This window comes from Toxotes jaculatrix, chromosome 3, assembly GCF_017976425.1.
Source record: "Toxotes jaculatrix isolate fToxJac2 chromosome 3, fToxJac2.pri, whole genome shotgun sequence".
In the NCBI taxonomy this organism is placed as follows: domain Eukaryota; kingdom Metazoa; phylum Chordata; class Actinopteri; family Toxotidae; genus Toxotes; species Toxotes jaculatrix.
In genome coordinates, this window is record NC_054396.1 from 23,605,653 (window position 1) to 23,623,110 (window position 17,458).

Below are 17,458 nucleotides of genomic sequence, written 5' to 3' on the forward strand. Positions count from 1 at the left end.
ATTCTTCTCTTTGTTGTAGATGGCAATGCTTTTGAAACTTCAAGAGGCTGCCAATTACATTGAATCCCCAGATAAAGAAGACCCTAGCCTGCCTAAACTTTGAACTCAAAGCTTACACTTTAACACTTAGCACTTCAAACTTTTCTTTTTTTCGTCCACAGCACTGATGCAGTGCTCATTCAGGAACAAACGAACCCTGAGAAATGGTTATAGGGTGATTTAAACCGTCATTCCCACAGTAGGTTAAAAGTGTAACTGAGTTATTACAGATCATTTTAATACATACAGTATTTTCAAAAACTGTTCACAAGTATTGAATGAAAAACTATATTCTATTACTTTACTATATATTTGACCCTTTACCACCACGTTAGCCCTCAGTACTCTTAGACTGGTGCTAATAGGTCACTATGAAGCTCACTGTCTCAGCACTTAAACTTCAGGTGATTTCTGTGACAGCACACACAGTCCATCTTGTATTGTGCTCAAGTGCATCATGGGATGTGGAGTGCTTGTCAACAGGAGCTATTCTCAATTAATGGTGACTCATTTTGGAAAAGAGTATGACAGCATGACAGATGCTACTGTTTATTGCAAAGTTCTTTGGTACATATCTACTGTATAAGTCTTTGAAGGCCAAATCTTATACATATGCAATCCTGAACTTTACAACCCAAGCAGGTGAAACAAATTCAAATGCCTTAACAACAAAGACGTCAAAGTCACCTCAACTTCAGCAGAGTATACTGGTGCTTTCATCAATATCATCCCAGCTAAGACAGTCAGAAATCAGTTTTACTTTAACTTCCTACGTTATTTATTTCAATTAATCAAATTTATTTTTCAGAACAAAACTACAGCTACATGGTTGTTTTCAGTCTAAGTTTTCACATTTTTACATCTACTTTTATGGTTTATAAGTTGGAAAATTAAACTTGCTGTCATACTCTTTTGCATACAACAGAACTTAATTATTAGTGATGTGACCATTTTTTTCCAAGCACTTAATTTAGTTTTATGAACTGCTTTATGTAAAACAATAAGTGTCACCAATGTTGCTATATATATATATTTCAGGTATTAAATACTTAGTACCCAGGGATAATATAACATAACAAAGACCCTCTGAAACAGATAGAGCAAATGCTATTTGAATCCAATTCAGATTTCTTTGACTACACAATTTATCTAGGAAAGACTATGTTTGTTTGAAATCTTTTCCCCCCATGTTCAGAGTAGTATACTGTATATATTATGTACATACAATCAGGCTGCATCGCAGTTATTTTATCTACATTAGTTGGTGCAAATATCTAATATACTGAACCAAATACTGTACTTTAATCATGCATATTGACTGTCACATAAAGGGTTTAAGTTTAACTAAGAATGTATAGAAAACAACCATATAACAGTACCAGTCATGTAGTAGGTGCTTTTAAAGGAAGCCTTATCACAAAGCTCCACTGCAAAACACTTTTAACAATGGCTGAGTAGAGTGAATTTAAAGCTACCTATGCCCATTTCATTTGCAACAGTTCGTGCAGTTCATCACAACCGGAGTTAAAAATTTCTTATCACTTACGCTTATTATCACCATTTAGGTACGTATGGTGCTTTTTAACCCAGACTGTTTTAGTGTTGAATAAAGATTATGTAGATGTTCGGGTTAGGTTAGCAAAGAGTTTTGTGTCATAGATCAGTCAAATGCTAAAGAAAAGTGAAACTGATCTGGAAGATTATTTCTGATATTTTTTAGGACATGTTGTTGACAAAGTGTTGAAGACATTACATACAAACAGTGAAGTTATGTGAGACATTGTATGGTGTGCGCACACGTTGATGTCGTACGGTATTCATATTTGAGAACATTTTGGGTACATGACACGGAAACAAACGAAAAAAGTACTTGTTCCAAGGAAAGAGTAAAAAGCAAAATATTTAAATACTTTATAAGGTACTTTGTGTAGATTTTTGTAAAGAAGCCCTAATGGAGTAAGCGACAGATAAAACATATGGTTGTGCAAGTGGTGTGGAAATAATTCACCTCTTCATCCCCAACTGTGTCATTGTTTAGGTGCTCAGACTAAACGTCACATGTACGTAAACCCTGTAAATGAATGTCAGACCACTTTTATGACAGCTTGATAAGAAAGTTTAACATTTTAAGCTTTGAGCAGCTCAGACACAATGTCTGAGCTGCTCAAAGCTTCATTAGTGCAGTGTTTGAATAAGGCTGATAACAAAATGTTAAGATGATCCGCAGCTCTGATTGGTCAAAAGGAATGAATTAAATACGTCAGAGGAAAAGAGGCCCAATGGCCCGTGACTCTCACTCTGGCTATGTGCTGTTTGAGAATCATTTCCGTCATTGTAAATACTTCAGGTATTAGACAGTACCGACCCCACCCTGATCTGTTTCTGCAGGTTAACAAAAGCCATCAGCTCAAGCTTCTCATCTCATTCACTGGTTGTTGTGCCTGTTGCTCTGTAGTACTGTAGCTGTGATTTGTGTTCGCTTACTAGTGTATCAGGACTATGCAGCAACTTCTACTGGTGTTGGCAATCAGCAAACGTCTGAACTTCACGAGCAAACTCGGTGTGTTTTCATCTGGTCTGTCCTTGGGTTCTTAATTTGGGCTAAACTGCAGAACAGGATAAAAGCAGAAGCTTGCGTGAGCAGGTGATGCTGAGCCTTAAAGAGAGGAGGACTTGTTTGGCGTTGCATTGAAGACAGGGTTTATAGATGTAGTTAAAGAAATTCAGCTGCTTGGAAGCTGTTTCACGTGTTTTGTCCTTATGAATGGCAACAAAAGTAACACAGCTGGATTTGTTAAATGGTCAAATGACGATAAACAAATAGAGATGATTAAAAATCAAATTATGAGCCTGAAATAGTTGGTAAGATTCAGCTCTTCACAGTTTGCATAGTTGATTTTAAGTAGAATTAAAACAGGTAACGAGAAAAATCTGATATCTTAGGCCAATACAGGTTGCTGATAGTCATATTTTTGCAAAGCTTGTTGTGGACTAAACTAAGATTTTAAAAAAAAAAATGTTATGCGGTATCTAATGTCACTGACGTGCAGATGTTAAGGGTTTCTAAGTGTTGTAAATGCATGTAAACTTGCTGTGTGATGAGGAACAAATGTTAACGTTGATGTATTGTTTAGGAAAATCATTCTAGATAATGTTTTCCTTTTTAATACTCAGATATTTGATATTTCTTTTTTTTCTAAAGAATCCTTTGTAAAACTTAATTTCTCTATTTTGTACAGGACATCATTGTAAAGATTGTAAATAGGTCAGCATTCTGGATGCGGCAACAATCATTGTGGAGGGGAAAAAAAAAAAGTAATTGAGAGAAAGGTATATTTCTTAAGAGTTGGGTCCAGTACATGGATAAGGCATGCTTCTGAAGGCTTTCATCCACCTATCACTGTTTGTTGGAATCAATAAAATACATGTTATATTTATTCTGCCGCTTCTTGTGTATCAGTTTGACAGTGGTCACCCTATTAATAGGAACTGCAACACTCCTCTAGTACTGCATATGCTGTAATCATGCATTAATCATATGAATTTTATATTGAATTTGCCAAATTTGTAGTTCTCAGTGCTTCATGGAAACTTGAACAGTGGTAATGTTATATGTGTAACATAGTGATTAACTTAAAATTAAATTAAATTTACTAATGATGTACAATGCGTGGTGATGAGTGAGACAAATAGACATGGTGGTCTGAGTCATACATGGTGCCCAGTATCTGTTACATGTAATTCACTGGGGGCGGTGCTTGGACCTGCTGAGCTCTATATAAGTCTGCCACCCCCGCAGGAATGATGGCATTGGATTCAGTTTTAAGGACTTAACCGAGTTGGGAATTAGCTGCAACCTCCAACATGCCGTCCAAGCCTGCCCCAATCAAGAAGGCGGCTAAGAAAGAACCAGCCAAGAAGGAGGAGGAGAAGGCTCCAGAGCCGGCCCCTGAACCCGCTCCCGAACCCGCTCCGGAGCCCGCTCCCGCCGAGGCCGCTCCTGCCGAAGCCGCCCCAGCCCCCGCTGAAGGCGAAGCTGCACCTGCTGAGGAGGCCCCGGCAGCTGAGGAGCCCAAACCCCCCACCCCTCCACCCGCTGATGGTAAAGCCCCGAGCACAGCGGCGTATGAGCCTTGAGCTGTCGTCGGTCATATAGATGCCCACAACCCACCTTTATTTTCTTGGTCTAGTCTTGGTGGATGAATGTTGGATACGTTGTTTAACCGTTTCCTAAGCCTAAGTAGTTGGTTCGGCTCACGGTAAGCACGCGGTAGGCTGCCCTTTACGCACGTGCGCTTGTGCGCGCTCAGTGCGGAGGTGCCCTGGATAAGGACTTACACACATAAAACGGAAACTGCATGGTTACTGCATAAACCGGACCCCTTTATCTTTTGGCCACCTCAGTTCTAAAAGTCACTTAAACTCACTGATGCGCTTTTTGTGCTTCAAGGACGCGCAGCCTTTCTTCGGCAAAACTCTGAGATGTTAACTCCTGAAGTCTTTGCTAATATGCGCTTTCAGTGAGAGCTCCATCCTAACGCCTAACAAGCAAACTTTAACAAACCTGAATGAACTGTGAAAAAAAAAAAAAAAAACTTCACTGGGTTGCAGTGCTCACATTACAAACCTCATCTGTTTATTGTTTATTGACAGAACAACTTTATTTACCATTTCTACTGTTTAACATCATCTTCAGTGAACATTGATTTTGCCGTTTAACATCTAAGATCCACATCCGGTGAAGCTGCTGCTCCCGTTGCTGTAGATCAGCCAGCTGCAGATGGTGGAGTGAGACTCCCAGAGGAATCTCTCTTCACCACCTAACTCACTCATTTCTGCTCATTTCAACTTTCCCTTTTTTATTTTTACGACATTTTGAAAATGTCATGAAATATTTTCACAGCGCTACATATCCACTGATCCAGCTTTTAGCCTCTAATAACAGCTGCTTCACCTGCTACAGAGAAGCCACCAGCTGCTGACTCTGAAGCACCTGCAGGTGGTAAACCAACCTGCAAAACCAGAACGTGTTCCTGTTCTCTCCTTTCTCTTTAACTGAAGATTCTGGTTCTGGTATTTGAGTCGAATTGGATTAAAAAAAAAAAAAAAAAAAAAAAGCCCCTGAGTAATAGCACTGTAAATCATTTGGCCGCCCAGTACGGGGGGCAGAGAGCTGTGAAGTACATATCTGGATTATATCTGATGCTGTAGCATCGCTCTGCTCATTACATGCTGCCAATAATAATGCAAATGCCTATTTAACATTAGCTGAAGCTGCTGAGGCGCCTGCACCAGAAGAGCCTAAACCGCCCACACCTCCACCACCTCCACCCAAAGGTAACCCTTCATTTAAAAAGAATCAGCTTCATCTTACTGTGACATGATTCTCCTTTCACCATTTGTTGTCTTTTTATTGCAGTGTTAAAATAAACAACTGCATCCTCACCTCTTGTGAACTCCAGCTTTGAATTGATTTCTGATTTGCATGATTTCTGCCACCTGTAAGTGTCATGTGAATAATTTTATGCTTTCATGGCATCTGCAGAGCCCACAAGCGTTCCACTGGATCTGTTCGTTGAGGACAAGAATGACACTTCAGTTACCATCATTTGGAGCCAGCCAGAGAACATCGGACCATCTGGTCTGGATGGATACACCATTGAAGTCTGCAAGGATGGAAGTAAGTCCTGCTCCGCTTTTGACCAGGTGCACTGTGTACTGGCTTGTGCACGAAAGGGGGCAGATTATTAATACACTGTGACCAAAATGCCAGCTAACCTTTGAATTATTTAGTGAGCTTTTATTGCAGTGGCTGATTGAATATCATCATACAGTGTGACTGGTTGCTAAAATGTTGAAATGCATTTTAAATACTACTCAGGAACATGTTAAATTGCTGTTTTGAAGTGGGTCAGCCGTATCAGTTGCAGCTGTCCCTGAAGTGTCACTCGCAGAGTTATATCATGAGCTACCTAACTTCTCCCTACAAGGAAAGAGGCATTTCAGGACCTGCTGTGGTCTCGCTGGAGGTCCTGCTTTTAGACTTACAGCCCTAAGCTAATATCAGCAGCAGTTCAATGTGGGCTTGATTTAGCAGACAGGGAACACTGTTTACCCACAGAGCAGCTATTTCCCGTATAATACAAGAAATGTGTGTCAAATGTATAATCCCTGTTTTCATTACAAAGCTGCAAAGCAAGCAGCACTCAGTGGCCTAATTTGTTAATTCTCAGTCTCTTATAATCTGTATGAATCAGAATCTGTTCCTCTCATTCTGTCTGCAGTTTACACATTCTGCCCACTTTAATCACAGTTCTTTATCCTTTAACAAAGAGATAAACAAAGGCTTTGTAAACTCTGCCAGTCTATCTTCACTGTGTATAATTTTCCCATACAGCTGAGGACTGGAAAGCAGTCAACGAGGATCTGCAGAAGTCCTGCCGCTACGTGATCAAGAACCAGACCACCGGCGACCGCCTGAAGATCCGCGTGGTGGCTGTGAACGCCGGCGGCCGCAGCCCCCCTCTTGCCCTCCCCGAGCCTGTCCTGGTGAAGGAGGTTGCTGGTAAGAAAGTGTTTGCAAAGACAGCAAGCGAGATACATTTCAGCACAGAACATAACGTAGTAATAACAGAGAGCTCATTTCCAGCTGAAGAAATGAAATGTGTTCACTCTGTTATTTCACCACTAAATCAAGACAAAAGAAACCGCAAAAATGTTACATTAACCTTGTTGATGCATCTTGTAGAATGATCCAGTGTGAGCACAGGAAAAAGGCTTAAGGCTAAAATACATAAAAAAAATACAACACGAATCACTGACATTCAAAAATAAAAGGTATTTTTACTACATAAAACTGTGCGCTGATACACAAGTAAGTGACGAATCAGACTGCAAAAGTCATTATTTGGCCATTTTCTCTGTTTATTCTTTTAAATTCAGTGCACAACACATTAACTCCCAAATGAACCGAAATTATAATCAAATCCCAGACAGCTGTAACTGCAATGGAGAATAAATATTTTAATTTGAAAGGGGGATCAGAACAGTTCAAGAGGAGAACAAACAAAACGCATAACAAACCAAGTTTCCAAGTGTTTGTAATTCAACTTTCTCTTGTGATTAGCTTAATCCATCTGTAAAATATGGTGAAACAAATATAGGACATACCATCTGACACAGGTCCGTCTTAAACTTTATAGAGCCATATATTAAAAGGAGGTTGTTAAATGCAAGAGTCCAACAGAAACAGCTCAGCAATGTTTTCCTCTCAGCTGTCTGTGTCCTGTTGGCACATAGCTGGAGTGCTAATAGTATAAAACTGTGGTCTTCTCACTTGTTTCCACTTTGAGCTGAAACACTGATCCACCCAAGCACAGTGCGATAATCACATACTTGTTAAGTAGATGGTTTTACTGATGCTGTACACCTTGCAGTGTTAATCACGGACAGTATCTCTAAAGTGATTTGTGGTAAAATGATGATTGGACCCCAAGGGCTTTAAAAGGAGGAGCTGAGCTACTTTGGCTCACTCACAAATCATCGTTATGCGTAATGGAGAGTCAGACAGGGAACTTGATCCCTGCTGGACTGGAACTATTTCAATAGTCACGTCCATGTTCACCGCTATGTTCGCCATACCAGGCGGTCCACATATAGATAGAATTTATGAATGGTTTCCAACAAAATGACCACAAAGCTTTGGAAAAATAGCTGGGATGTCCCTGCTATTAACACAGATTTCTCTGTGGAGCGTTTGGCATTGCATTGTGATCCCTGCCAGGATTCATGCTGGAGGGAGCGTCAGGCTCCTCTCCGCAAGATCGATGGTGACAAGCAGGTGGGGGCTGCTGGGAGTAGAGGGGGTGGATGGTAAATTCCAGTGCATCCTGTCTCTCGAGTAGAGAGGGGGTGTTGGGGGAGGTGGGTAAGGATCCAGCTTCTCAGGTGACGCCTAAATCTCATGACAATTCCAGAGATTCACTGTTTATTTTGAAACATGCCACAGACTTTACAGGTACAATGTTCATTAAGCCTAATCCTGTCCACATGATCCGATAAGACATTCAACATGCAGTAGATTTGTTGTAATGTACAGATGCACTTCACTTCATTTTCTTTTCCTTTTTCTGGAATTTGTGTTCCAGTGTATGCTTGCAAATCAGTGGCTGTTAAATAGCAGCTAAATAGTTTCTGTGTCTTGCTTAATTTATTTATTATTTTAATGCAATCTGATGTGTGAGACAGAAACTGAAGCTCCGGATCATGCGTCATGAGGAGAGGTGTTATACTACAGTACGCCTTGCTTTATTTAGAGACCTGACAAATGTTGCTCTGCTGGACTCAGCAGGTGGTGCCTCTCACCGAGGCACTTGTACAAATGAGCCCCGGCAAGATACTTCTGAGGCTTAAGTATCATTTCAAATGTCACAGTGGCTAACTATCCTTATGATTTTCTTTTTAGAATTTATGGGCTATTTTTGGCTTTTTACAAGCTAATGCGCAGTGGAGAGAGGTAGAGGTGGGAGCCGGGGGTCTGTGAAAAGAAACAAGGATTTAGGACAATTTAACCAGTACATTTGCTAACTAAGCCACAGTGAAACATGCTGGTGGGAATATTCACCACAAGAACTACTTGAAGACCAAAGACGACCAAGGAGTCCAGACTCTCATGGACCTTCTTCCACAGTCACCTGACTTCAACCCCACTGAACATTTATAGGAGCACTTAGCACTGAGAAAGCTAAATATTCTGTGACACCACAAGAAGCTCTCCCTTTTAAACAGACGTTAATCTGGCTCAGTGACTACCTCCTCTGTCGCCTTACTGCCAGAGCAACAATGCCCCCCTACAAAACTCTGTGTCCACACCTTTTCAACAGAACGGTGAGGTGGAATAAAAGCCCAACATTCCCATCTTGAACAGGCTGTATAATAGGGGCTTTAAACTTATGGTTCCTTTTACAACCAGTTAAAGCACAGAAACACCCTGATGGCACCGGTGAAAATTCCCTGACTCAGAAGGCTTAGAGAGTCTCAGCATGCTCATCGATTTCTTCAAGATTTGTAGGCCACATAAGGGTCTGAAATCCTTTTCTTTCATTCCAAAGATATTTGAACAAAGCCCCAAAATCCTGTTCAGGCTTTTTCTGTCCTTCACTGACAAGCAGCAGATAAAAGAGCTTTTAAAAAGACTGTCAAAAATGCTGAGTAATTATAATAACAATCACCGATTGTTTCTGTCCTTGTTTTCTTCTCTAGACCGTCCCAAGGTTCGTCTGCCTCGTTTCCTCAGGCAGAGATACGTCGCTCACGTTGGAGACAAGATCAACTTGACCATCCCCTTCACAGTAAGCTGAAGATGTCTGCATCTTCCTGTGCATGCATGATGAATCAGACTGTGCAGCTCCTCAAAACTCATTTGTGTGATCCCTGCCACCCCCCCCCCCTCCCCCCAAAGGGTAAACCCAAACCTGTGGTCACCTGGACAAAGAATGGACAGCCCCTGGACACAAAGAGGGTGAACATCCGCAGCACTGACAGAGACAGCATCCTGTTTATCCGTGCATCCGAGAGAGAAGACTCTGGAGTGTATGAGATGTGTGTGAAGGTGGAGGACTTCGAGGACAGGGCTTCCCTCACACTTCAAATTGTTGGTGAGCAAAATGGTTATGTTGTGAGATGACATTTAAAACCCTATGCTTTGATACTTAACCTTGTGTGTGTTTGTTCACAGAGCTGCCTGGGCCTCCTGCCAGTGTAAAGATTGTGGATACCTGGGGCTTCAATGTTGCGCTGGAGTGGACTGCACCCAAAGACAATGGAAACACAGAGATCACAGGTTACACAGTGCAGAAGGCTGACAAAAAGACTGGAGTAAGTTGTGTTGTAATGCACAGAACGATGATTATTAATAAAAGGGTTCCCCTGATAATTGACATACAGTACATCCAAATCCTCAATACTTTCTCGGCTTATTCATCATGTCTTTGCTGTTTTGTTGTGTATTCGCAGGACTGGTTCAATGTGATGGAGCATTACCATAGACTGAATGCCACCATCTCTGACCTCATCATGGGCAACACCTACAAGTTCAGAGTGTTTTCTGAGAACAAGTGTGGAATGAGCGAGGACGCTGCTGTTACAAAGGAGGAAGCCAAGATCCTGAAGACAGGTACCTCTCTCTTCTATTACTCCTCACCGAACAGCGAAGCAGTGGAGGGAAGCATTCATCACTTTGTTCAGTCTGTTGTAAAAGCTTTTGTCACTAAGCTATAATAACAGGTATAATAGCAGTTGTGCATCTAACTGTGTTTCTCTACCATTTGGCAGGCATTGAATACAAGCCTCCTGACTACCAGGAGCACGACTTCTCCGAGCCTCCCAAGTTCACCACCTCCCTGAGCGACAGAGCCACTACTGTCGGCTACAGCACCAAGCTGCTCTGCTCCGTCAGGGGACACCCAAAAGTACAGTAACAAGATTTACCTTCTTTTCCAATTTAACCAGCAGTTCCTGCAAAACATTAGCTCATTTACCAGGGCAGTTAAGACAGTCAAACTCTGTTAGTGTAAATCTAATGGTATGTTTTGAGAAATGGTCAGTGGTTATGTGACTTTTACATGTTGAAACACAGAAGTTTACCAAGCTTAAATTTCTACTGTGCATTCAGTGTCTGCTAGATTAGACTGTGACACCAGTGAAGCCAACAGGCCAAACCTTGTGCGTTAGACTCCTTGTCAGCAGCTTAGTAATCATAATAAGGTGGTGACTGGACATATTAAGAGTTTTCAACTAACACCTTTCCTCCATCTCTGTCAGGGGCTTTGCTCTGAGCTGACAATGTTCATAGTGTTCACCTGACCCTGTTAGTCTTTTGTCTGAGCCTCCTCTTTGGTTGCCAACAGGACGGTAGCATAGATGGTCTTGATGAGAGGGCTAGAATTAGTATTCTTCTCTTATGAAGCAGGGGGGGAGAAGAGGCCATAAGGGTGACAACTCAGCGGGGAAGCAGGGTCACATTTGTAACATTCCCTGTGGGGCCCCAGGAGCTCCTCACCATGTCAGTGCCGTTAAAACTCCCAAATCAAGTGTCTGCTGTGTGTCCACTTCAATCAACCGAGCTTTTCTTGCCAAATGGCACAAACATAAATAGAAACAACACTCATTCTTATTTATTTACTAGGCGTTTTAATACAACTACTGTAGACTCGGAAAGAAGTGCATAAAAATTTTAAACATTTTAAATAAAAAAAAAAATCTATTTTTCTACAGCCCAAGGTTGAATGGATGAAGAACCAGATGATTATTGGCGACGATCCCAAGTTCAGGCAGATCTGCGTCCAGGGTATCTGCTCTCTGGAGATCCGTAAACCTGGTAACTTTGACGGAGGTGTGTACTCCTGCAGAGCCAAGAACGATCACGGAGAAGCAACTGTGAGCTGCAAACTGGAGGTCAAACGTAAGTCAAGATCTTCAATTAACATTACGATCTTTAGTCTATTTATGGGTGTAAACATTGTATTTAAGTTGTGGCATTTGCTTTACCAATATATGAGCTTTCGTCCTCTGAAAACGAATAACTTGTCTTTCTGTTGAACAGAGCCGGCGGTTGCAGATGCAGACAAGAAATAGGTCAACATCCTCATAATCACAGGTCAGAAATGCTTAGGAACATGTTTGAATATTGTCCATATCACTATATTTGCTGAATATGTAGTCAAATAAGTCAAAAACCAATAGAATCAACCTTATCAATCTTGATTGACTTTATAAAACATACTTGAGCTGCACTCTTGCAGCGACATTTGCAAGCATGGATAACTGTGAAATTACTGAATGAAATTACACAAAAGTTCAACAATGACACTGGATGTACTGGATAGGTTGGTCTATATGGGTCCTGACGTGACATCTGCCTCGTCCATGACTTACTTTCCATACATGGAGGGCACTAAACTTGGAAAAGGTGGCCTCTGCCACTGAAAGAGTCCAAGAGGTAGCACCCATAAATTAAATCTGTAATGGCTCCTCATGTACTTGGTTAGAAGACTTAATCACATTTCCACGACTCAGCAGCAGCACCAGCAGCCTCCTTTAGGGCACTGAGATCCAGACTTTTATTTGCAGGATACTCTGAACACTAAAAAACATTTAAATACTTTTGAGCTTTGAGCAGTGTAATGCTGTAGTTTTTTCTTTTTGTTCCTGTGAATTGCTGCCATTTCTGTAGCTGCAGTTCTGACTCTCTCTTAACACCTGTTGCTGTTATTTGTTCATCTGTTGCGATTCCAAATTAGGAGCAGAAGGAACGAGGCCTTTGCAGCACAAGGTGCGTGACAATTTTAGCGTTTCTAAATCTGATCCCCACAATGATGAATAAAGAGTAAAAGTTTAAATTTAAATCATTTCTTTATTGCTACAGGAAAGTGCTGGATTCCTGGAAGAACATGTATATATGGCTGGTGACCACACTACACAAGGGTTGTTGCCTGTGACCTCTTGCAGAGTGTTGCCCAATGTTATGATGAACAATTGTTGTCGCATTATGCCTTTTCACTACATTATTAAGTCTAGATCCATGTCCACAATCAGCTTTTTCCCCAACGATACTGTCTATGGCAACTAAATGATCACATGTTCAAATACTGTACCTCCCTAGTTTATAATCCTGTCAGTCTAACTAGGTGTAGGCCACGAATATCACAGCATGAATTTACTGTTCCTCATAGGAGATCTACATGTAACATCTACGTGTTTGTATCAATAAATAACTTAATTTCTGGTTTTGTTTTTTCAGTACAGTGTCTTAAATTGAAACCTCCAGCAGAAGTATTGTAAAGGCTTAACCACAAAGAACAGAGTTTCTAGTAATAATAAGTGGGTGACAAATTAATGTTTACTTGGGTTAAAACTGCGCATTTCTTCAAAAAAAAAAATCTTTTTTCCTTGTTATTAGTACCAAATCACAAAGGTCTTAGTCTGAGAATAAGAGGTTATCAAGAATAAAAAAATAAACACTGCTTTTTTTGATAGGGCTCACAGGCCTGAAAGCCTCTGTATCTACAGATTGATTTCATTACTCTCTACTAAAGTTTCACTCAGCTGCTGAATGTATTAGGCCCTTTTGGCAGCAGAGCAGTGAGAACCTGGAGACAGCAGCACTATTCATTTGGCTCAGACCGGCCCATGAGTACATCACAGTATGCCAGGATTTCCATAATAATAATGCAGGTCTATAATACTGATCTTGTAGTTATTTGGTCTTGGAGTTACTGACATAGTGATATGGGGCAGGATGCCAGAGATATCCAGGTTAGAGAGACAGATGGGTTCATATAGAGGCTGACAAAATTAGCTTCGGTACTCCATCTTACTCGGGTTATTTTAGGAAGTGGTTTGACTGTGAAAATGAGCTGTTATGTTACCTTAGAAAACTGAAAGAGGGAAATGGAAATTAGAAATAAAAATGAAAAAAAAAAAAAACACACACACACACCAGTGTTCCCCTCCCTAACATGACCGTATCTCAAAGTGTGTTACAACTAGATTCCTGTGACAGATTTTGTACAAGAATTGTAGACAACCTCAGTATTACTGTGTAGAAACAAAAAGTGTGTTAAACGTTTAATGAGTAACCCAGCTCTGGAGCATGAGCTAAAAAAATAAATAAATAATCTGTCTGTTTGACTGTGGCGTCCTCTAGTGTTACAATTAAGCAATGACATCTGCAGGCTCTAAAAATGGAAGGACAGAACGAACCATGTAACATGTAAAATACAGTCATAGGTTGCTGCATTAAAATCCCCAAAGTTAAGAAGAACACTTAAGAGATCCACAGGGATCAGCACAATTAACTGCCTGCTTGATTTACAGTCGTTTAAATGGATATACTGGATAGGCACCCCTCTGCCGTTTTGAGCTACATTCACAATTTGCATAGCGCAGCTTTAACCCGTGGGCTAGGAGCCATAATGGGTCTTAGGCCTACTTCTGGTTGGTCCCTGGATGCTGCAATAGGGTCATGGAGCGAGAGACTTCCTGTCTAATTTAGATCCTGCACCGAAAAGGTTTCAAGCCTCCAATGAAAACCACTATAAAATCACTGACTTATGATGTTCAGCGTGTATATTAAATATATTAATATTACAGTCGTGTTCCTCATATGTCTGAACCCCATAATTCTGTCCACGTTTTTACAGTAACCTTCAGTGTCGACATATGTGCAATAATGTGACGTGATCTTTGTAAACTGCACACACTGTCCTTATGTTGCTAACTTCACAGCTGGGTGAAAGAGTGTTCAGGTGAGAGTTTGTGTTTTCTCTCACTGTGTATTTTAATTAATTGCTTCTTGCAGGTAGATTGTGGGAACTGTCCAACATCAGAGCTGCATTTGGGCATCTTTAAGAGCAGCAATAGTTATAGTTCTAGTTCTAGTTATAGTTAAATTTGGTCCACATGTACACGTTCCTGTGCAGGATGATGTGTAAACACTTTAATGATCCTTTGACTTTTTGACCAGCACTACTTTAATTTGTCTTCTTTTTTTTTTGTTTGTTTGTTTGGGGGTTTTTTTGTTTGTTTGTAGTCAAATACCTGAAAAATAATCACAATCCCCTTGGCCTCACCCGTGCTTTGTTTTTGTTTCTAATTAGCAAATGTTAGCATGCTTTACATACTAAACTAATGTGGTGAACATGATAAACATTACCTGCTAAACATGTTGGCAATGCCATTGTAAGCATGTTAACATGCTGTATTAACATCTGGCTCAAAGCAGCGCTGTACCACAGAAATGGCAGCCTATGCCTGTATTCCTGTAGCCTGTCTTTCTTCACTATTCCATCTTTATTTTATGTCAGGCTCATTAGACTCTCTGGTTTACCTTTATGAAATCAGGCCTACACGACTGCTTCAGGCACATATTCCGCCTCTGATCCCCATGCTGAATTACCTCTGTGTCTCTGTCTCCTCTATTATGACTTATTGCCATGAAGTCCAGCGTAATGCAATCGCAACATATCCTCTAGCTGAATAACTGGATCCTATCAAAAGTTTTCTCTGTATGACTCCCCCCTCTTAAGGAGGAACAGAAGCAAAAAAGGACAGCAGGATGGAAAGTTCATAAAAAAAAGCAGGACGCTTTAGTGATGCAGCATCTCTGACTCATCTGGTGGTGTTGCTCTAATCGCTGGTAATGCACTGAGCACTGGCTGGTCGCTGCTATGTCAAGGGTAACGCCAAAGGCAATGAAATGGTGTGTCCTTCTTGAAGGGGGAGGGGTGGGGGTGGGGGTGGGGGGGCTGCTATTTGCTGCAGAGGTTTTGGAAACGTTCCCAGAAGGTTCAATAAGTGTAATGGTGAAACTGGCACTCACACCACTGTCCTGTCGTTACTCTTCATCAACAAATGTTGCACTGCTAAATCAGTTGGATAGACTGTCTGCACACACTTTTCATTTGCCTAAGACTTGGACAGTTAAGGTAGTATGAGGAAGTTCTTTACAGTTTAAGGCGTTCCTTTCTCATTTTTTTTTTTTAACCATTTAATGCTGCTCTAAAGAGTGTTTGGACCTTGTATAATGTCCTTGAGATGTCCTTAGTCCCACATCTTCACTGTGAAAATATTTTAAATTAAATCTTTCTTTGATTTTGTATGTTTCATTCTGCTGAAGTACACAGTGAGTCAGAAACCAGCACATATTGCATGGATTTCCCTGGAGAAACCTGCAGTGGCAGTGCGATGCAGCTCTCTCCAGCTGTCCACTGTTGGAAGTCAGGCAGTCTATTGATTTCAGATGGCAGAATGAGACTTCATTAAGTCAATTTAATTAAAATTGAGGTGCTGAATTGTTGAGTGGGAAGGAAATTAAAAACAACAGCAGAAACCACCTAATGCTGCGACATGTATGTTTAACTTATGAACTGATTACATCTTTTTTTTCCCCTTGTCTGTCGCCTGACATTAATAATCCTAAAAGAAACAGCCATAAAACATATCAAATGTCAAGCTGTAGAACTGAACTGTCTGTAGGTAGAGTCATGCTACCTACAGACTTTGCATACAGAGTGACTCCTGCTTGACTTTTACACTTTTTGCTTTATTAGGTGACTCTATAATCTATTTCTCTCTGTTGAGGCAGCAGCAGTGATCTGTGTCAGTCCTGCAGCTCATCCCACCTTCTGCTCTTTTAAATTATTCACCAGTTACATGTTAAATGCCTATAAACAAGGAAGGGAGGAAGTAGTTGCCTTTTTATGTTGCTGCTTCTGAGTCTGCTGGAGCTTCACATCTACCGCTGCTGGAAAAAAAAAAAACAACTTCCCATCTGTGCTGTGTTCTGCCTGCTTCTATACTGCAGCAAAACCAGCCCAAGCAGACCGGTAACACGCCCCCACCCCCACCCCCCTCCCCACCCATCCACCCCCCTCCTCTCCTTTCCTCCTCCCTCTCCTTCTATCCTCTCTGGTCCTCACACCTCACTGCACCCAGGTTCCTGCAGAGTTTCTGCAGCAGGGAGGCACAGCACCCAAAATTAAGCTCCGTGAGAGTCACTGCAGACTCCTGGTTACAATCTTCACCTCTCCTTTCTCCACTCATCGATTCCCCTGCTCTTTCTCTTCCCTCTATCTCTTCTCTCACTTTCTCCCTCTCCTCCTGCGTCTATTTCTCAAAGCTCAGCATTTCCTGTCTGCCTGTGCTGGGAGGAAAAGTGATTGAGCAAGAAAGAAAAGAGGAGGAGCACAGTTGCTAGTGCGCCACAGAAAATGTAAACCCCCCCACCCCCCCTCCCATACCCAATTGATGACAAGGAGGGTTTTTATTGAGTTGCTCCTCAGCCAATAGGCAAACAGTGCCGGGAAATACAGCAGTGGAACTGCACCTGCTCTGATGCTTGTGCTGATTTCAGTGTGTTAGAACAATGTTCATCTGTATGAGTGTATCTTATTTCCTCATCTCTGCCTGATCTGAGTGCACCTCAGCAGCATCTTTAACCAAGAAAACTCTTGTTTGTGAGGGTCAGGTGAAACTGGGACCTGCCAGCACTGGGGATTTTTGCAATGTCTTTTGAGAGTGGGATGAACCAAAGTGCAGATTGTTGAGATTCTTCTTTTTTTTTTTCTTCTTCTTCCTGTCAAGACTATAACTGACCTTGTTCTCTGTTTCCACTCCTTGTTTAGGAGGCAGCACATCTCTCCTCAAGGTAAGCAGTATTTCTTTCCTTTCTTTCCAGAACAGCATAATCAGTTATAGAGGCTTTGCTGTGTGCCAGGTTGTCACAGAGGCACCTAGCCTCATTACACACATCCTGCCTGAGTGTGGAAAAAAAAAAGCTCTGCAGAGAGAGAAAGAATAAATGGCTCAGGGGTAATTAGAGCAGACAGTGTTAACGTTTTGCCAGTCTCCTCTCATTTTA

The 17,458-nt window shown here is 41.3% G+C and overlaps 2 protein-coding genes across 5 annotated transcripts in view; both read left to right on the forward strand.

The window, feature by feature from the left end:
- nav1b (neuron navigator 1b) overlaps positions 1-3,477 on the forward strand; it is a 43,675-nt gene extending 40,198 nt beyond the window's left edge. For all 4 annotated transcript variants that reach the window (XM_041034077.1, XM_041034078.1, XM_041034080.1 and 1 more), the window contains one exon: positions 20-3,477. In XM_041034077.1, coding sequence (XP_040890011.1) covers positions 20-103 — 84 coding nt within the window. In that variant the 3' untranslated portion in view covers positions 104-3,477. The remainder of the gene's footprint in view (positions 1-19) is intronic.
- Positions 3,478-3,835: 358 nt separating this feature from the next.
- Positions 3,836-12,822, forward strand: mybphb (myosin binding protein Hb). The gene is made up of 12 exons (XM_041034817.1): positions 3,836-4,141; positions 5,585-5,719; positions 6,437-6,604; positions 9,301-9,389; positions 9,500-9,695; positions 9,776-9,915; positions 10,054-10,213; positions 10,372-10,508; positions 11,314-11,500; positions 11,642-11,695; positions 12,339-12,370; positions 12,464-12,822. The coding sequence occupies exons 1-10, from the start codon at positions 3,904-3,906 to the stop codon at positions 11,671-11,673; spliced, it is 1,482 nt and encodes a 493-aa protein (XP_040890751.1). The 5' UTR covers positions 3,836-3,903; the 3' UTR covers positions 11,674-11,695; positions 12,339-12,370; positions 12,464-12,822.
- The last annotated feature ends 4,636 nt before the right edge of the window (positions 12,823-17,458 follow it).